The sequence below is a fragment of the Cornus florida genome, unplaced genomic scaffold (genome assembly GCF_030987335.1).
Source record: "Cornus florida cultivar Cherokee Brave unplaced genomic scaffold, ASM3098733v1 CherokeeBrave_3.0.0_Hap2_Chr03, whole genome shotgun sequence".
NCBI classification, from domain to species: domain Eukaryota; kingdom Viridiplantae; phylum Streptophyta; class Magnoliopsida; order Cornales; family Cornaceae; genus Cornus; species Cornus florida.
Genome location: NW_026775573.1, coordinates 53,943,999 through 53,965,773, shown reverse-complemented (window position 1 = coordinate 53,965,773; position 21,775 = coordinate 53,943,999). Strand labels below are relative to the sequence as shown.

The 21,775-nt window shown below is 38.7% G+C and overlaps 1 protein-coding gene across 1 annotated transcript in view; it reads right to left on the bottom strand.

Moving 5' to 3' along the window:
- LOC132300557 (uncharacterized protein At4g17910-like) overlaps positions 1 to 21,381 on the bottom strand; it is a 69,629-nt gene extending 48,248 nt beyond the window's left edge. Inside the window, exons 1-8 of the mRNA XM_059797689.1 lie at positions 21,100 to 21,381; positions 16,725 to 16,849; positions 16,558 to 16,621; positions 16,401 to 16,446; positions 12,722 to 12,855; positions 11,406 to 11,479; positions 11,146 to 11,221; positions 10,947 to 11,036 (exon numbers count right to left, since the gene is read on the bottom strand). Coding sequence (XP_059653672.1) covers positions 10,947 to 11,036; positions 11,146 to 11,221; positions 11,406 to 11,479; positions 12,722 to 12,855; positions 16,401 to 16,446; positions 16,558 to 16,621; positions 16,725 to 16,849; positions 21,100 to 21,366 — 876 coding nt within the window. The 5' untranslated portion in view covers positions 21,367 to 21,381. The remainder of the gene's footprint in view (positions 1 to 10,946; positions 11,037 to 11,145; positions 11,222 to 11,405; positions 11,480 to 12,721; positions 12,856 to 16,400; positions 16,447 to 16,557; positions 16,622 to 16,724; positions 16,850 to 21,099) is intronic.
- Between the last annotated feature and the right edge of the window lie 394 nt (positions 21,382 to 21,775).

Here is a 21,775-nt window from a genome sequence, read left to right as displayed (position 1 = left end):
GATCAAGGATGGGTGAGTCATCACGCGCCTAAGGCGAGTGGAAGAGGAAAGAATGCTGTCGGGACACGTGGTTGGAGGAGGAATGAGGTCCGTTGTGAGTGGAAGACAGCTCCTCCACCACGTGTTGTGGCACGTGAGCCACGGGATTTTTTGAAAGTTGATTATGTTGGGCCAGACGAGGGCCTTTTCAGCGTAGGGATCGTATGGTGGGCTCGAACGTGGTTGGGCAGGCTACACATGAGAGAGGTGGGTCTGGGCCTGGGTCATCATTTGGGATGGGGCAATACCCCAAACCAGTCAAGAGGGATGGAGGCCTTAAGTTCTCTGGGCCTATTTCTACTGGGCCTGTTCAGAACAAGTTAAGAAAGGCTAAAGATAGGGTGGTTCGATGGGGCCCAAACCATCGCCTATCAATTTCTTTGCATGGTGGGCAGCCCAAATCATTTTCAGAAGAGGTTCAAAGTTCGGTGGTTAAGGATCACCATTCGGACACGTCACAGAGAAAGTCAGAGGTGCGTGTTTGGTCGAAGAAGGAAAAGATGAATTGGGCAAAGATGAGTTTGAGCAAGACGAAGAGGACCGGATCTTGTCTGAAGACTTTCCGACATGGAACGTGCTGTCAGAACCTGATCTCGGGCAATAGGTTCGAGCTTCTTCAGTCTGAATCCTTGGGGGATGATGAGAATGGTGTCTGCGCTCTTATGAAAGAAGACGGCTTTTCTTCGAAGAAATCCAATAAGAAATGGTCCAGAAATGAAAAACAGAAATGGGTTGCCAACAAGGTTCCCCATTCGTGTCCAGGTATGTCCGATTCATCTCATGCTCAGAACTTTATGGCTGTTCCTCTCTCTACTCCTACTCCTAGCATAATGTTGAGAAGCAAAAGGGGGAAGGTTTTCGGTGGGAGACAGCAAATGTTATCGCCTGTCATTGAGATGGGCTCGGTGGATGTGGTGAGCTCTACATTTGGTTCTGACTCTGGATCTGTTAGGCCGTCAGAGAGGGATGGGACGGTTTGTTTGTCCGACGACAGGGAAGTTGACCATTTTTGTGGTGGGATTGCTGAAACATGTTCGGAGGCTTCCTTCTCCTCTAGGACTTCAGGGGAGGAGATGGGTAGGCCGGCTGAGCCCCTGTTGGGTGGTATGGATGGGCTGTGTTCTTCTTTAAAAGGTGGTCCAGTGCATTGCGTGAAGGGTTCTATGCCTGAGTTGATGACTGTTTGTGTGGGCAAAGACATCAAAATCTCTCTCAGTGATGAATCTGCCAATCTTTTGGTGAAGGAGCTGCAAAAGCATAGAGCCTCTCATGAAGACCAAACTGCTGATTGCAACCCGAATTTTTCCATTCAAGAAGGCATGTTAGATTATGGGGATGATTGGATGTCGCATGCTGAGGAGGAAATGGAGGCCAAGGGAGGTGAGAATGATGGATGTAGGGTGGAACAGGGTAACTCTCTTGATCTGATTTTGTGGGAAAAGGAAGGTCATGCTAGTTTGGGGGTGGTGAATCCCTTGGCTGTCGTTCATCCAGAGGATTTGGGTAGCATGGTCTGTAGGCAGAGAGGTGAGGATACTGGTAAGGATTGGGTTATGGCTAATATTGGGGCTACTAGTGAGAAGCTGGGGGTCTCTTGCAAGGGGAATAGTGAACAAGCCTTGGCCATTCTTCAAGCTACTGTTGAGGGGAGAGAGGGGGAGATGATTTAGTTTTCTAGAAGGAGAAGCAGGAAGAAGAACCTTACTCCAAGAAGAGGGGAAAGGGAGTTAAGGAACTTGTGTTTTGATGTGAACTATGACGGAAAATCTGCGGGGGAGAAGGAGAGGGGAAGTGAAAAGGGGGGAGGGAGAGGTAAGGGGGTGATGGGGGCCTCTGTTTCCTCATGAAGCTACGAATTCTATCCTGAAATGTCCGTGGTCTCAATGATCCGGGCAAGCGGAAGGCAGTGAAGATGGCAGCTAGAAAATGGGGGGTGTATTTGGTGTGCCTCCAAGAAACAAAGATGGACTCTATGACGGAGAAAGTGGTTAGGAGTTTGTGGGGGAATCGATTTGTTGAGTGGGAGGCGCTGGATTCTGTTGGGGCTTCTGGTGGTATTCTCATTATGTGGGATAGGAGATGGATGGCTAAGATGGGAGTTTGCAGGGGGAGATTTTCTTTGTCTTGTGCTTTTGTTTTGGAGGAGGATGGGTTCTCTTGGGGTTTTTCTGGGGTGTATGGGCCGGTTGATGATGGTGTGAGGGATGGGTTGTGGGAGGAGTTCAGTGGGGTGAAGGGGAGGTGGTCTCTTCCTTGGTGTGTGGCCGGTGATTTTAATGTGGTTAGGTCACCGGCAGAGAGATCTACAGGTGGTTCGTGGACTCAAGCTATGATGCATTTTTCTGATTTTATTGATGGTCATCAGCTTATTGATCTTCCTCTTGAGGGAGTTCTTTTACTTGGTCCAGCGGGAGGGAATCGCCAACTTTTTCTCGGCTTGATAGATTTCTGATTTCCGGCGACTGGGAGGAGAAGTTCCCGGATGTTGTTCAAGCTATGCTGGCTAGGGTTACGTCGGACCATATCCCCTTGGTTTTGGATTGTGGAGGTTTGAGATCTCATTGCACTCCTTTTAGATTTGAGAACATGTGGCTTCGAGCGGATAATTTCCAAGTTTCTTTGCTTTCTTGGTGGGAGGAGAACCTGGTGGTGGGTACGTCCAATTTTATTCTTGCAAGCAAGTTTCGACTCCTGAAGAATAAGCTCAAAAGGTGGAATAAGGAGGAGTTTGGGAATTTGGAGTGGAGGAAGAATAGGGCTTTGGCTAATATTGCCGAGATCGATAGAATGGAAAGGGAGGGTGTTCTTTCTGAGTCTCATCGCACTAGGAGAGCAGCTTGTCAGGCAGAATGTGTGGAAATTGCTTTATTGGAGGAAATCTCGTGGCGCCAGAAATCTCAGGCCTTATGGCTCAAAGAGGGGGATCGTAATACCAAGTTTTTTCATAGAACTGCTAATGCTCATAGGAGGGGCAACCATATTGGGCGACTGTGTGTGGATGGTACGGTCTTGTCTACAAAGGAGGAGGTGCGAAATGGTATTGTCTCTTTCTACCAAAGGCTTTATTCTGAGCCTCTTCGATGGAGGCCAAGGCTTGATGACCTTCATTTTGACTCTATTTTTGTTTTGGAAAGGGATGGGCTAGAGGTTCCTTTTTCAGAGGAGGAGGTGCTGAAGGCTCTCAAAAGTTGTAATGGTGATAAGGCTCCAGGCCCCGATGGTTTTACTATGAGATTTTTGCTAGAAAGTTGGGAGGTGGTTAGGCTTGAGATTATGAGCACTTTTCTTGAGTTTCATTCCACGGGGAGATTTGAGAAATCACTGAACGCATCCTTTATTACCCTTATTCCTAAGAAGGGTGGTGCTTCTAATGTCAAGGACTTTAGACCAATTAGTCTGATTGGGTGTATCTATAAGATCATTGCGAAAGTCCTTGCGCTTAGGCTGAGGGAGGTGCTTGATGGAGTTGTTTCTGAGTCTCAGAATGCCTTCATTGGGGGTAGACAGATTCTGGACTCGGCTCTCATTGCCAGTGAATGCGTGGATTCTAGACTTTGTAGTGGTGTTCCTGGTGTTCTTTGTAAGCTGGATATCGAAAAAGCCTACGATCATGTCAGTTGGAATTTCCTGTTGTATCTGTTGGAGAGGATGGGTTTTGGTGTGAAATGGAGGAAATGGATTACTACATGTGTTTCCACTGTCAGATTTTCGATTTTGGTTAATGGGTCTCCTACAAGAGTCTTTGGTAGTTCTCGAGGTCTGAGGCAGGGGGACCCTCTTTCCCCATTTTTGTTTATTATTGTTATGGAAGCCCTTAGTAGGCTGATGAGAAGGGCTGTGGATTTGGGGTTTATTAGGGGTTTCAAGCTCGGCCCTGAATCGGTTCAGCAGATGGAGATTTCACACCTTCTTTTTACGGATGATACTATTGTTTTCTGTGAGGCAGAGGTGTCCCAGTTGCAATATTTGAGATGTGTTTTGGTTTGTTTTCAGGCTGTCTCTGGTCTGAAAGTCAATGTGGGTAAAAGTGTGCTTGTCCCTGTGGGGGAGGTGCAGGATGTGGATTCTCTGGCTGCTGCTTTAGGCTGTGGGACGCGACGCTTCCCTATTTCTTATTTGGGTCTACCGCTGGGGGACTCGGCAAGGAGGGTGGGAAGTTGGGACCCGGTGATTGAGCGGGTCGAGAGAAGATTGGCTGGTTGGAAAAAGCAATATCTCTCCAAGGGTGGAAAAGTTACGTTAGTGAAGAGTGTTTTGTCAAGCCTTCCAACATACTTTCTCTCGCTTTTTAGGATTCCAGCCTCTATTGTGGGAAGACTGGAGATGCTCCAATGGAATTTCCTTTGGGGGGGTCGTGGGGAGGAGTTTAAATATCATCTTGTCAAATGGGATCAGGTTTGCAAGCCTCTTCAGCTTGGTGGTCTCGGAATTAGAAGACTGGCCCCTTTTAATAATGCTCTTCTAGGCAAGTGGCTTTGGAGGTTCGGCAGTGAAAGATATAGATTATGGAGAAAGGTCATTTCTCGTCGTTTTGGGGAGGAGAGAGGGGGGTGGTCAGCTAGGCCTGTTAGGGCTGCTTATGGTGTGGGGGTGTGGAGGTCCATTGGGAAGGGGTGGGATGAATTCTCCAAACACATTAGATTCAAAGTTCGGGATGGAAGATTTGTCAGGTTTTGGGAGGATTCCTAGTGTGAAGATAAGCCTTTGGCTCTGTTGTTTCCAAGATTGTTTAGGATTGCTGTTGACAAACATGCTATGGTTGCTGACTACTATCGTCTTGATAGCGGGACGTTGTCTTGGGATGTGCGATTCAGGCGACCTTTTCAGGATTGGGAGTTGGATGATGTCACTGGCTTGTTGGCCCTTTTGTATAGACAGGAATTGGATGGCACTGGTGTGGATTCCTTGTTTTGGGTGCCTTCTTCTAATGGGACGTTCCAGGTCCGGTCATTCTTTGTGCGCCTCTTTGGGTTTCATGGGTTGCCCTTCCCGTGGAAGACGGTGTGGCTCTCTAAGGCGCCCCTTAGGGTGGCCTTTTTTGTGTGGACTGCAGCTTGGAGTAAGATTCTGACTTTGGACAATTTACGGAAGAGAAGACATATCATTGTTAACCGGTGTTGTCTTTGCAAGTGTTTTGGGGAGTCCGTGGATCACCTTCTGTTGCATTGTCCTGTTGCTTATGAATGTTGGAGTCTTTTGCTTGGTTTGTTTGGCATCCATTGGGTCATGCCTCAGACATCTCGAGGATTGCTAGATATCTGGAGGGGCCGATGGGTGGGGGCTCAGGCTAGAGACTTCTGGAGGGTGACCCCTCTTTGCGTTTGGTGGAGTCTTTGGAAAGAGCGGAACAGAAGATCTTTTGATGGGAAGGAGTCCTCTATTGGAGAGCTGAAATTTTCTATTATTTGTACCCTTTTTTGTTGGGGTTGGGGGAGGGATTATTCTTCTTTAGAGGACATTGTGGACTTTTTGGGTTCTTTGAGTTCATAGATTCTTTTTGTGTATATCTTGGGACGCGTTCCCCTTTTGAACGCTTTCTAATACATTTTACTTATCAAAAAAAAATATCATGACTGAATCTAGACTGGAAACCTTTAGAAAGATTTGAAAATTTTCAAACCAGCTTTGGATAATAAATAAAAATAACACCTTGGTGGTAATGGATAATGACATAAAGAACAGTTCGAATGTTAGCCCCACAACAGAACATTAACAACTCCACTGGGTTTAACTCGAGGTTATGGAAACTCAGTCGCAAGGTTCTACACAAGGCTGCAGAGAGTTTATAAACCTCATAGAAATTTACCAGCCTTCAATGATATGAACCATGAAATACAACATACACATCAACTATGAGTAGAAAGAAAGCCGCCAGTAATTTTTTTGATTATGAATAGAACCAGGACTAATATACATGTGCTTCCTATTTCAAGCAGATAAGAAAAATAAACAAGGGCAACTAGTAGTCAAAAGAAAACAAGAGTAAAACAGAAGGCACTTCAACAATCATGATTCTATTCAAATTTGAATTTATAAACTTGCTATGCTATACCCTAAGTCTGATGTAACCCGGTAAAAACCTTCAATTTCAAGGCTGTTCTCAGTTTCAAAATAAAATGAACTCAAAGCTGGTTAGAAACAAATCAAGCCACAATTATCATGTTTCAGTAGATCTAAGACTAGACCTTAATGGACAATTTTTATATAATACATAATTCATATTGACTTGCTCAACCAGATAGCTCCAATTAACCAACAGAAAGGTTAATACCTCGTGTTGTCTATAACATGTAACAAACTCATGAATGATTCATGATCCTAACATTAATGATAAACGAGAGTTGATTTTTTGGACTCTTTGAGAGTTTAGAGGCCCTATTTGGCCTTGTATAGCTTTTGCGGGATGCGTTTCCCGTTTGAACGCTTTCTATTTTTTTTTATCAATCTTACTTATCAAAAAAAAATTAAATGACAACAATTCCATTAGGCTTACAACGCGAGAAATATTTCGTACAATGACACAAACAACTGATGCATTAGAAACTCCACCGTCGTGAAAGATATTTCTATCAGCAATGATATGCTATACCACTTTTTATGATTACGATCAACTACATGCTTCGAGAATTATCTAATTGAGTTTTAGATGAATAAATTTACTAATAGGACCAACCAATGTAATGTAGCTTTTTGTAATAATGTGGTCTTTTTGTAGTTTTTGGGATGCGTTTCCCCTTTGAATGCTTTCTAATACATTATTACTTATCAAGAATAAATAAATGTTCCTTGTGCTCTCTTTTCATTTTTCTTTTGTTTGGCAGGGGGGGGATCAAATTGAGATATTGGGTCATAAATGTGAATTTTAGTGGGGTTCTATTGGGTTTTACTGTCATATGTATGTATATTAATTTATAAGTTTGTAATTCATGTCATAATAAAAGTAGGATTCTTTACAATATATAGAGGTCTGTATACAATTAAGGAATGCTTTCAATTCGATAAGATCAAACGTTTGAGAATTTTCAACAATTATTCTATTTTGTGTATTGCAATACCTACTACAAACCCTTCATATGATGCCCAAGGGAACCATGGAGTGATTCCTATATTCTTTTCCTACTTCACTTTTTCTTACCTGTTACTAACTTAAAATTCTCATCAACCAAGCCCTTACCCTACTCTTCACCAAGCAACCAATCTAGCCCACAAAAGAAAGAAAACACAAGCATCCACCAAGTATTGTCAAAGTCCTGAACAGCCCCAAGATCATTCGGCCTCCTATTATTTTATTAAAATCCAAAACCCTAACCCTTTGCAGCACCTTTACATAACCTGAATAATTTTACCACCCTTTTTTTACCCATAATTAATTGAATATAATCAGTTCTCAAAAACCTCTTCATTACTGTCCTACAATACCTTCTACAACAAGATTACCCAACAAAGAAATAAAGGAACAAATATTATTTAACACATTTTTAATAAAATACATTCAAAATCCATTTAACTTTTTTAAGTTACTAATGAATTGAAATTAGGGCTGTAATTCGGGCGGGTTGAGCGGGTTGAGGTTTAACTTGAGCCCAACCCACCATATGAAATGTTAAACCCAAGCCCAACCCTAACCCTATCCTCAACTCTAACTACTCAACCCGAGCCCAACCCATCCTTCTACTTTTAAATTCGGACTTACAACTCGGGCTTAGATTTCGTGTCAAAATTTCGGGTTAATTCAAGTTACTCATATGGCTAATCTTCACACCGAAAATTTAATATGATCTTGAATTAGTTTTAGATTAAATTACTCTTAAATAAGAAAAAATTCAAAGATTTTTGAAGATTTTTAATAAATTACAAACAAATTGTTAGAAAATTAAGTTTCCTAAATGTTAATATACAATAAGTTAAGATTTAACAAGGAAGTTGACAAGAAAAAAAAAGGTAATCATAGTTTAAATATTATATATAATGTATTTTAAAGTAAATATATATATATGAAAATAATATTATAATTCGGGTTCGGATTGGCTCGGGTTGCTTGCACTTCAACCCAAGCCCAACCCTAATTAAATTCGGGTTGAGATTTTTCAACACAAGCTCAACCCTAATTGTAAAAATAATTGCCCAAGCCCGCGAAAAATCGGGCTGGGTTCGGGTTTGGTTCGGGTTTCCCAACCCAAGTTGCACCCCTAATTGAAATACAGTAATAAATTGGTGATATTCAGTGTCCTTAGATTTTAGATCAAAAAAAATTTATAACTATTTAACACATTTTCATATCTAACTTTTTTACGTTATTAATGAAATGAACTACACAATCGCAAATTGGCCATACTCCGTGTCCTTAGATTTTAGATCAAAAACATTTAGAACTAGACTCACGCATGTTCATGTAACATCCAGTACCTGTCCATTGAAATGGATCTATGCTTATTTTCATTAGAAAGGGGTCATTGTTTAGGGCACTGGTAAAGTCTCTGGGCTGTCAAGCATGAGAACACAAGTTGGAAACCTGAGAGCAGCCACTTATGCCCAATAATGCCAAAGATTAGGTCTCTATCCAGCCCACCTTTTTGTGTCCTCGATTAGTGGGAACCAAACTAAGTATTGACCCTTTAAACTGAAATGATTTTGTATATATCATCAACATGTTCTGAGAAGGAATCCAACAAATTCTCCATAAGCATAAAAAAATAAAAAATAAAAATAAAAATAAAAAAAGATTCCCTCGGAAGTATCTCCAAATCACAGAAGACACAAATAAATTAGAATCGGGATTAAGATCTCATCTGGAGTGATATAGACAGTTTCAATAATATTTCATTCTTGAACAAATCCATTTTATGATATATTTCACCTATTCCATGACCGGGACGCGGCCGCCGAGGGGGGGGGGTGGGGGGTGTTGGAGGGTTTTCTAGGCAAGTGGAAGAAGATCTCACTTGGAGTGCACAAAGAAAACGTAGAAGAATCACTGATTCGTAGTATCAAATAAGAATTAATCAGGTAACTCTTTATCTCTACAATTAAAATTATTCCACCCAAACATCAAAATTCAAATAAAATTGGGAAAATAATAGACAACTGTTTAGAAACAGCCAGGCACGGACCTATAATAGGACCAGTGCCAATTTCTTTTTCTTTGCATTATATACTAATTTTGAGAATTTATGAAGATACCCCCACTGAAATTAATGAATCCACTATATAAGTCACCAAACCCCACCCCACCCCACCCCACCCACCCCAAAAAAAAAAATCCTGGGTCCATAACTGGAAACAGCTGCTAGTTTCTCATCCCATTACCAATATAGGTCCCCTAATCCCGATTTTAAAAGATTATATTGTACTAATATAACTTAACAATGCACCAATAAAAAAAGTCATCAATAGCCAGTGGCAACAAACACTTCCCTCCTTATAGACTAAATCCTTCGGTTAGTAGCTATTGAAATATATAAATATTTCTATATAATTGTGGAGCAAAATCCTCCACCAATCACGGTCCGGGCAATTTCCTTCCAAGTTCCAACTATAAATATTTCTATCTAACGGTGGAGCAAAATCGTCCACAAATCATGGTGCCTCCTTTGACTATTGTACACCTTCCATATTTTCTTATCTTTACCATGCCTATATATATATAGGCTCTTTATACTGAAACAAAACTAAAAATCTGAATAATAAAAATGTAGCCCTTAGTGGCTCTTTGTCCATGGATGTAGGCCTGAGTGCCGAACCATGTATATGTCTGTGTTCTCCATCTTTCTCTCTTCCCTTTTCCTATTTGCATTTCTTATTTCCGCATCCAAATTTTAACATGGTATCAGAGCCTAGATGTTCTCGTAATCCCATCTATAATTTGAGGGAGAGTGTTGGTATTATTATCATAGAGCACTCTTCACATTCCATTTCCAGGCATAGTTCCGGCCCATTTCCCGACGAGTTCCGGTCATTTCCCAGTTTTATTCCGGCCTTTTCCCGGCGTTATTCCGGCCTTTTCCCGGTGTTGTTCCGGCCTTTTCCCCGTCTTAGTTCCGACCATTTCCCCAGCTTAGTTCCGGCCATTTCCCGGCTTAGTCTGGCCATTTTCCTGCTTAGTTCTAGCCATTCTCCCTGGCGAGTTCCAGTTTATTTTCTCCGGCAAGATCCGGTCAATGTCCTGGTTTTGTTCCAAACACCTTCTCATCATCTTTCGAGGCGTTTCTTTCGCAAGTTAGGCATGCATGATATTCATACTCCAACTTGAGGGGGGGTGTTGAAATATATAAATATGTTTATATAATTGTGGAGCAAAATCCTCCACCAATCACGGTGATCCGGGCAATTTCCATCCAACTATAAATATTTTTATATAACAGTGGAGCAAAATCATCCACCAATCACAGTGACCCCTTTGACTATTTTAAACCTTCCATATTTTCTTATCTTTACCATGCCTATAAATATAGACTCTTTGTACTGAAACAAAACATAAATCTGAATAATAAAAATATAGCCCTTAGTGGCTCTTTGTCCATGGATGTAGGCCTTAGTGCCAAACCATGTATATGCCTATGTTCTCCATCTTTCTCTCTTCCCTTTTCCTATTTACATTTCTTATTTTCGCATCCAAATTTTAACAATAACCACCTACTTACCAAACAAATGGATGATGAAAATAATTTAATTTATAATAAGGATTCTTGCTGATTTCTCATAATAAATAATAGTAAAATGATATTGAACGTATTTCCTATTATTTCCATTCCATTGTAGGGCTAAATTTTAGATTCGCACCCTGAATTAAACCAGGGTAAAAAAAAATTAACCAGTTTGGAAGCAATGTAAGATGCACAAGATCAACAATTGCATAAATAATATAAGCTACACATAGATAAGGACAGATTCAGCGTAAGGGAACTTACCAAACTTGTACCATAAGTCTCAGTTTTAGCATTTCTTCTAGGAAATATTTTGAAGTCAACAGCCAATATACACAAGCAAGTGGTAGTCACCTGCAGCAATCATCCTTGTAAGACAAAAGATACATGTAGACGAAAATAGAGTTTAGCAACAATAAGTATCAACCAAAATGGACTATGAATCTGTAACATGGATGCATACTACAGCAACCCTGTACGATGAAATAATTGTCCTAAGAGAGCAGGCCCCATCTTCCGCATTAGAAGAAAATCCATATCTACACAATAGAATGAACAAATTTGTGACAATATACAAAAGGGTACTCAGTTATAAGTTCAGCTTCTTGTGCAAAACCCTATAGCCTTTTCGGTAAGTCGTACAAAAAAGAAAACCATTAAGCAATAGAATGATAAAAAGAATAAAGTACGAAAAAAAGCAAAGTCATGACTAGTGACTCTTACCTTCTCGATGCAACAAAGAAAACAAGCAGCACCATCAACAAAATTGCACATACATAAATCCATTCTGCGAGAACCTGTCAATGAACAATTATTCTCATCAATAATAGCAAGTTTTCTTATTATAAAATAAATAAAATAGAGAAAACGTGAGGCATTTGCCCGTAAAGATAATTTAAATAGAATATCAAAATCAGTTAAGCTAGACTGCAAAAAATTAGACGCATAAATTATCTATCTTTTTTTTTTTTCTTAGATACACCCATGCCTCCACTGAGACTTGACCCCTGACCGTTGGGCCACTGGCCGTTAGAAATTATCTATCTTCTCTCAACCATTATTATATAATTGTATGAATGCTTAGAATTATACTATAACCCAAAGTTTTCCAATTATGCACCAGATATATATATCTCAAAGGAAGCTTGATGTCAACACTTTCCCCATCTATGATCAAAGGCATTGATTGTAATGGCTAAAAGAAGCTTACAAGCATGATGGAGGATGTGAATAAAACAATATATACAAATCTTTGATCAAAAACTAATTTCAATAAAACAATGTATGCTGAGATCCTCAGTCCTTTAGCTAACCATGCCTCCACTAAGACTTGAACCCCTGACTACCCTTTGAGAAGTAGGGGCTTGGTACCGCTGGGCCACTGGCCGTTGGAAATTATCTATCTTCTCTCAACCATTATTATATAATTATATGAATGCTTAGAATTATAATATCGCCCAAAGTTTTCCAATTATGCACCATATATATATATATATATATATATATATATAATGTCAACACTTTCCCCATATACGATCAAAGGCATTGACTGTAATAGCTAAAAGAAGCTCACAAACATGATGGAGGATGTGAATAAAACCTATGCTACATGGACTCTTCAAAAGTAATGAAGTACCCGTGTCGGACACCTATTGCTCGGACATGGGTATGGGATACGTGTCTGACACTTTTGGTTGGACATGTACTTAAAAAGCACATCCAAACATTCAATTATATTATATTATTGCTTTAAAATGAGTTAAATGACTATATTGAACATTTTATTAGATAAAAACATTACTTTACTCTAGAAAATAAAATAAAATAAATATTTAACTGTGTTCGTGTATCCTTCTGATTGGATATTTGACATGTCCGACACATGGATACATACCCGTGTCCGATACCCGAAACCATGTAACATAGAATAAAACAATATATACAAATCTTTGATCGAAAACTAATTTCAATTAAACAATGTATGCTGAGATCCTCAGTCCTTTAGCTAAAGTTCAGAAAAGCAAAGTGAGAACGCTTACAGTGATACATAAAAGGAAAGGAAGCAAAAGAAAAAGAAAATCCACAGTGATTGTCGCAGCATAAAGCCTCCAATTCTTTAAACCAACAGTTGCATTATCATTTTTCTTCAATGAGGTCTCCGTGGTATAAGGATCTGCATAAAAATAATAATAATAATAATAATAAAACCAAAATAATTATAAAAAAAACACTTCACCCATAATTGCTTGCCCAATTCAGAAAGTAGAACAGCCAAGTCACTGCATGCTAGTTGTGACCAACTACAAGGCAAGCTTAGGTGAAATAAAATGGTAAAAAAGACACAATAGATTTGCTTCGATGATACAATTGTCTTCTATGATACGGACGAGGCCCAGATGAGATACCTAAGGTGTGTTTAGGCATGTTTCCAAGTTGTCTCATGGTTACAAATTAACCTTGGGAAGGTTGAGATTGTGTTGGTGACGGAGATCAGTGGGATGGCATCCTTCCCCGGCATATTGGTTGTGGTGTTGGGGCATTTACAGTGGTTTATTTGGGACTGCCATTGGGTGAGCCGTTGAGGAAAGTATCTTCATGGTGTTCAGTGGTGGAACGGTTTGAGAAGAGACTTGCAGGTTGTAAGAAACAATATCTATCAAAAGGAGAATGGCTAACTCTGTTGAAGATCACCCTCTCAAATCTTCCTACTTATATTATGTATCTGTTCCCAATTCCGTCCTTTGTGGCAAAGAGGATTTGAAAGCTGCAAAGGAATTTCTTGTGGGTGGCATCGGGGATGAGTTCAAGTACCATCTTGTGGGCTGGGAACAGACCTCTTCGGGCAGGAGAGTTTTGTTGGGCAAGTGGTTGTGGAGATTTTTTTTTTTTTTTTTTTTTTTTTTTGGGCGGGTGGGTGGGTGGGTGGTGGTGGTGGTGGTGGTGGGAAGGAGGGTTCTCAGTTGTAAGTTTAGAGAATCTAGAGGTGGATGGCTAGGGACAAATGGGCCATGTTTTGCCCTATTTTTGAGGTCCATTGAGTCATGCCGGAGTCCACAAAGAGCTTGACCAAAGCTTGAAGAGGATGTTTGTTGGAGTCCCAAGCTAGAGATTCTTAGAGGGTTGTTTCCTTTTGCTTGTGGTGGGCCTTGTGGAGGGATAGAAATAGGAGATCCTGTAATGGGGAGGAATCTCCTATCAGGGTTTTTAAATTCTCTGTACTTAGTTTTTTATTCTTTTGAGTTAAATGGAGGAATTAAAAATCCATGAAGGTTCTTTTGTCTTTGTACGGATAGCTTGAGGTTACAGATTCTTAGCTTGTGCAGTTGTATTTGGGTTGCACTCTCCTTTTTAGCGCTCTTCAATGAAATCCTACTTAAAAAATAAAATAATAATACACACACACACTATAACCAGCTCAACAAAAAATATTGAGAGTGACCAAGAACCAAGGAATTAGATTTTGGCATATAATTTTACTCATACAAGCAAGAATCTAACAATTATATAATGATACATGTACTAGCTCAATCTGTCCAAGCCATAGTTGTTAAGGCTCAAGGCGCACGAAGGCACCAAAGGCCTTTTGGAGCCTAAGCGTAAGACGCAATAAAAGGAGTGGGCCTGATCAAAGTAAGGCGCGTGTGTAATAATATTACATATTTAAACATTATTATTATATATATTCACAATCAAGCACTAACTGCAGTTATTGTATGTAGTGAACCATAAATTTATCAATTTCGTCAAATATTTCATAAGATTAAACTATATTACTTTAAACTATATTACCCTCCTTCTAACAATAACGTCTACCAATTTCATTCCCCAACCTATCAATGTCCTATATTTCAAGTCTTTAATCTAGGTTCCTGGGCTCACTTTTTTACCCGCAACTCATTCTAGAAAAATACAGGAACTCTTACCTGCTTTAGATGGCATCCAAGACCAATGCGGCACCCCTTGCCCATTTTTTCAAAGCGTTCGGAAGCTAATGCAACACATTGCTTAAGAAAAATGCCATATCATTTATTCATATGTTCTTACGAATCATATTCATATTAGTCCTGACAAAATTTTTACGCTAGCTATCAAGCTATCTTAATGCAATCCATCTTTTTCTAGGCTTGGACCAGCTATAAAGTGGAGTTTCCTTCATAGTGAATAATTGAGCATAAAAACCAGAACTGTTCACTTCTTGGTTTCTCAACCCTCAATCTTCACTACATCCCTATTTATATGTCTAGATCTACTAAAGTTGAATTATATTTTTTCAATTTTATTCCTACCTATCTTAAATCCTTACCCCCCCAACCTACCCACCCACCACCACCACAAAAACCAAACACTTGCCCCTTCTCTAGTTTCATTAAAAAAAAAAAAAAAAAACAGTATCATCATAAAATCTCGTCATGAATGTGTCTAGTCAGTTCACCCAAAACTAAGGCAAAAAAGATATGAGCTTGATGCAAAACTATAGTAATTGGAAATTCGTTTGTTCCCTACAGTCGTTTATAGGTCACACTTCCATCATACATGTCTTCTATCAAATAAATATAACACTTTGTAACTCTTTTCTATCCTAAACCCTCCATATTATAGTCTAAGTTCCCTGCCATGGGCTTTCTGAAAAATTGTGATGGTGCTTTTTTTAATTTTTCAAAACCAAATACCTATAAAACCTATAAAACTTCCAACACCTTTCCAACCATAAGGACTACAAGTTCTCACCACACATTGAAGCCCTACACCTACAAATTCTAAACCAAAGCCCACCATTAATTCAGTCAAAGCTAGTTGGAAAGTATTCTCCACAGTGGAGAATACTTTCCTACTAGCTTTGACTCTTCAAATCCCCAATTGATGTAGGATAACTCTCAGCCTTCATTTGTAGTTTGATAGAAGTCATATTTCAGGTATTCAAGTAATTAAACTAATTCATCTGTAACTAAAGAAAATACAGAAGAAAAATAAATAAATAAACTCTAACATGGATCTACAGAATTATATGACTGAAATGGACACCTGGTCAAAGTATGTGTAGAAGGAATAAAAAGTAGTAACAGCCTCTGTATTCTAAGAAACATAATCCCAATATCAACATAAAATTTCTTATCCTACTCTGAGCAAGGGCTCATCCTCAAACAATATGATTCACCTCTTCATGACAAAAGGCAAAAGTAGCTATTTGTCTATTTATGACTCCAACTTCTAGTTCAAGCAAGCTTTAATCAATCCTATGACAACAAGTATATCAAAGAAATAGAATATTGGTTTCATTTGAACCTCGTGCCGGTTGACATCATTGAGAATAGTTATTTCCGCAACAAATAGATAGACCAACCCCTTCTTCTTTTTCTTCTTACAATTGTAAACAAGTAACACCAGTAAAAGTTTAACTAATATAATGAGTAACTTTTTTGTAAGGATATGTATACCCACTTAAGACTTTAAAACACAAGGGCACAACCTATGTATATGCTAGTTATAAATATTCAATTCTCTAAAAATATCTTGAAAAAATCATCTAACTTGCAATAATACTCTACATTCAAGAAGTTTAGTGCCCACAAGACTGGTTTTCAGCTACACGCAACATCATTTTACTCAAACACCACATCAAACAGAAACAACTATGGAACCAAGCCAACCCCACAACCACCCACCCATTGCTTCCTTAACATGGAACCAAACAAATATTAGTTCATAAAGGTGTCATACCAATTCTGCAGTTGAAGCTGAACGATTGTCCCAGAAGTATCAGAACCTATTAAAAAAATACCAAAATTGAGAAGAACAAAATGGTGACAGTTTCAAGAAACAATTGGTAGACAGTAGATTCCAAAAAGAAGAAATAAAACTAAGGCATCTAACTCACAGGTAATACAGTCAAAAGCGCACATATTTCAAGCTTGGAAGATCCTGTTAAGTTGCTCACAAATCTACGAGATATATCAAACAAGAAAATGAGACAAATAGAAATAGTTATTATATATGTGACAAAATGTATGTAAAGAAAGGAAGGGAAATTGAAGAAATCTTAACTGTTCTTTCAAAAGCTTGTTAGGATTGAATGAATTCCTAGTAGAGTCCATTGCTGAATAGAAAAGAAAAAAAGCCAACGCCCGCAATTCTTCGCCAATTGACAAAACGTCAGAGCGAAGGAGAAACTGCAAAATATGACATCAAGTGGATATTTGTGCCCAAACAATTCTGGATAAAAATAATTCACACCCACAGACATCTTGAATAACAAAATAGAGTTTCACTTTCTATTATATTTGTTCATTTTCTCAGCAACCAAACAGCGCACGAACATGGTTCCTAGTTCCTTGTAGAATGAAAATTAAAAAGCAACTGGATTATTTGTAGGAAATTGTAAGATCGAACTAGAAAGACGAAAAAGTGAGAAAGATTAATTGTGAACCCCCTGGAGAAAGAGGTGAAACTCAGCGATTAAGTAAAGATGAGCAAGAAAATAAACTGATTTTTTTCCATTGGCGCATAAAACTATACCAAAGTTACATTTAGTGGGGGCAAAATTGGATACGACCCACTCTATTGGAATCCAAGACAAAGTTAGTGGGTTTAATTTAACTTCCATTTTGTTCATGTAATAATCGTGTCAATCTGATTAACCCGCTTAATTAATCGAGTTATGTTCAGGGTTGAGAACTCAACCTATTTAATCCGATTTCAACTCATTAGTTAATCGTGTCACCCCAACTTGAATCGACCCTGACTTGTTTTCACCTATATAATAGGTAATATAATTAAGGGTACATTACACCAATCTCCCCTAAGGTTTTGCCTAATTACACATGGCAGCCATGTTTGGTGTTTATTACATTGAGTGCCCTATCACCATTAGTGAGCTAACTGACGTTAATTTGTGGTATAAAATGTCTTTTTTATCCTTGTTATTTTAATACTATAACAATGAAAAATATTTGATGTGAAATGACATTTCTGACCTCTCCTACTCCATTCCTACCTCCTCTCGTCTTCCCTCTGTGTTTTTTCTCCTCAGTGCTACTTACATTTCCACCACCACCAATGCCTTCAACTTGAGTTGGCAAGTGATATATATATATATATTATTGTTATGACAAACGCAATGAATCCAAGTTGAACCAAGAATTGCGACAAAAAATTAAACACGCGACACAAAGATTTATACGTGGTTCGGCAACGATCTACGCCCCCAGTTGGGATCCGGCGAAAGTTTTCACTGTGTGTAAAATCGGAGATTACAAGTTTTCAGCCCCTCGCTCTGCTTCTATACGAATTTCAGAATCTCTCTCTTCCATCACTCCAAATCCTAAGCGCCCTTCTATATTAGGGCTACAAGAGACTAATTAGGGTCCATGACCCATGAGCGAAAAACGGGTGCAAAGCTCATCCAACGGGTCGTCAGATCATAAGCAGGTCGCAACACAACCCGGCACCAAATTCAGGCCACAATATCACAATTATATATACTATGTACTCTATATATTGAATGCATTCTATTACAAAATATATAAATATGTATAGGACTGTTCACCTACTCACTGGTGTGCAAGGAAGTTATTCACGAATTAAATCTTCACTATTGGATATAAAAACATAAACTACCTTTTTTAACTACCAAATGGAATCTTACGGTTAATATTTGAAGGGTGCATATATTTTCCTTCACACCAAGGAGCAAGTGAGCATTCTGTATATATGTATATGTATCTAAACAAAGAGAAACTACTCACAGGGCCATGAACTGGATTGGAAGGATTGAATCATTTGAACTAACAAATATACATATGATACTTATGGACTATTGAGTATACTTTCATATATATCTATGCACACACACACACACAAATAGATATACAACTATTATACATAAATATACAAGGGAGGAGGAATTTAGATTAAGTTTTATGATCTACGAAGCGAATAAAGGGATGAATGACACAGACATCGTGGCAAACTCTCTCTCTCTCTCCTTTTCTTGTTGAAACCCATTTATGGGCCTATTCACAAGTCCGCTAAACCCTTGAAGCTACACAAGAAAATATCTAAGTGGTATCCAAAAAAGGCACCAATTTTTTTTTTTTTTTAAAGGTAAAAAGGCACCAATTTCACCAACTTAAACCGATCCAAGTACCTCTTTCTTCCTCACCAGACCAAAATCCTTTGTCAAAAATTAGTAACTCAAGCCCCAAAATCTTTGTCAACTTGTTGATTATCAAATCCTCAATAAACAAAGCAAACCTAGAAAGCAATCTATTAGAATCTAGAGAATCTAAAAGCAACGTGATAATAATCGAGAATTGTATTATAACTGAACAAGCCAAAATCCCTTAAATCATTGATAAGAGCCATCCAATTGTGGTAATTTTATGTTTTCGTTTTGAATGGAGCTCTAAGATTTGGAATTTTTAGGGAGTTTATAAAGTGTAGCTTGTGAAATTTGCGATTTTTAGGGTTTCACATGTTTCTTTAAAGTTCTCTGTTGTTGGTGGAAATTCTGAATTTGTATTCTAGGGATTGAAACTTTGGATGGCGGGAAGTAGAGAATTGGGGTTTCCGAAGACTGATGCTTGTAGCTTAAGAGAACAATTAGCAAGAAGGATGCTTCCGGTTCGTGTTCTTCTTGTCAATCGATTCCCAATTTAATGGCAATCAGAATAACTTGAATTCCATCTAGGTGGCAGTACAATGCCCCTTCAATCCCGACAATTGAGGTAACCCCGGAAATATCTAACTAGGCGCAAAACGTAGGAGTTTTTTTTTTTTTTTTTTTTCCTAAATGGAGGAAATTTTATATATCATAACAATATGGTACAAAGAGACTATGAGGGCATACCCTCATTACAAAAAGAACATACTCCTAAAAAGAGAAGAAAAATCAAGGAAAGACCCCTTGACAAATGAAAAGAAACATAGTCAAAGAATGTCTTGGAAGGTTTACACCCAAAACATCTAAGACTTCCCATAACATACATTTGACTAAGCTATCTGGATCTCGTAGCTTAGAATTATGGAATCTCTCATTCCTCTCCATCCAAAGAAAGTATAAAGCAGCAGTAAATAAGAGCCTGGGCAACTTTTTTTGCAGCTTCTTGCGTTGAACTTCTGGGAGAAAAACACTGTCAACTCTTGGAGGGACACGCATCTTTGAACATTGATACTACAAATCTCTGTTAATCCAGTCCAAACTCGCCATGAGCAATCACAACAGCAAAAAATATGATCAATAGTCTCTTCATTCTTCAAACAAAATACTCATCAAAATGCCAATGAGATTCCTCTCTTCTGTAAATAAGAACTTGTAATAATTGCCTGTCGTAACACCAGAGTTGTGTGAATCGACCATCTAGGCCTACCCCCATACTAGAATACCTCTGGTCTCTTCACTCTACAACTTCCCAAGCAACCTTGAAGGTGAAACCAGAAGTGTGCCACGCCAACTGATCACTCCCTCCATATATTTTATACTTAAGGAACAACTGAAGAACCTCTGGATTGCAGCCTTCAAATTTAGAAGTATTCCATTGCTGGTTCTCAATGAACTCACTTAAAGGTACCAACCTATTTCTGCAAAGATTCCTTAAGGTGCTATACTGAATTCTGTCATTCAAGAAGCAACCATCACACCAGGGATCCAGAAACATCTTCACTTCCAAGCCATTACCAATCCTATACCTGCAAAGCAATTTCATTATATCTTCACCAGGGAGTTCCTTTGTCTCTATGTAAGTTATGGACCAGCTCATGAACTTTCTTCCAAACCAAACCCTTGAATCATTGATGAGGTTCAGGTTGAAGCTTCATTCTATCAACCCCCTGAATTTGACACTACATTTACTGAACTTCCTTTATCAATGATGATTTTACAAACTTTATCTCCGCATTGGAGATATGTGTGAAATAGGTTGGTTCTTCTCCAATCATCCTTTTCCAAAAGAAGGGATGGAACACTTGTCAAGACATTATTGTTGGACTCATCTTCTTTCCAATTTCTCATATGGTTAGGGAATGGTTCAGTTTTATTCACAACATCTAAATACTTAGGTGGAGAATACCTACATCCTAAGACTCGATGAGGTTGAACAACTGAAGGTCTCATAAGATTATACGCTTGACATTCCCTAAATTTGGTTTCTCTCATTTGTTAGTACCAAAATGCACTCAAATTAGGTTGAAGAAATTCATATTAAAAATTATTGCAATGCTCATAATAAATTGAAATTCAAGAAAGGGGTGTGAAAATTTGAGCACTACTGTGAGCTAAATATTCAATAACAGGAGAGTGGTGTAGCAAAATATCAATCAACAAGATAATGGGTTCAAGTTTAAGCAAGGATCCTTTGCAAATTTTATGTACTTACCAACAGATAAAAGTACCAATTTCAAGTCTCAAGTGAAGTACGAGTACCTTTGCCGAGTCCGATTTGAGTGTCCGAATGAGTAGTTGCTTTGAAGTGGCTCTGCAAGTCGTATCAGTGAGAAATCCTGCTCCAAAAATTTTCTGATGTGCTCTTTCTTTCTTTCTTTTTTTGGTCGGCCTACTGTTGAACAAGCTGAAAACTATTCTGTTGTGGTTCAGAAACTTGCTGGGCTTGCAACTGTATCCAAACAGGGCCGAGTGTGAACTAAATGGCTGAGTTCTGATCCGGTTCTGGGATAAAGTAGAAGCCTGCATTGAATTTGGGCAGCGCTGGAGCAGACTCGGCCGAGACAATAATACAGCTGGATCCAAACCTGGGATGTAGTTTTTTTCTTCTGTTTTTTTTCACCACTGGGCTGGTCTTGTTCTGAACTGGGCTTGATGGATTAAAATGTTGGTTCTTGGACCGGTACAAACTATTTTACTTGATTTGGGCCGGGCCGAATCTGGTTTACAAAAAAAACAAATCTATCATTTCCAAACCAATTCTGATTTCTAAATCTAATCGCTTGACACAATAATCCAAACATGACTTCCCAACATAACACCTATATATATCAATTAAAATCCAAAATCTAAAAAATCAAATATAATAGTTTATACTTTTTAATTATTCCGATCTAACCATAATTTTTAAACAAATAAATTTAATTAAAGCCTTGAT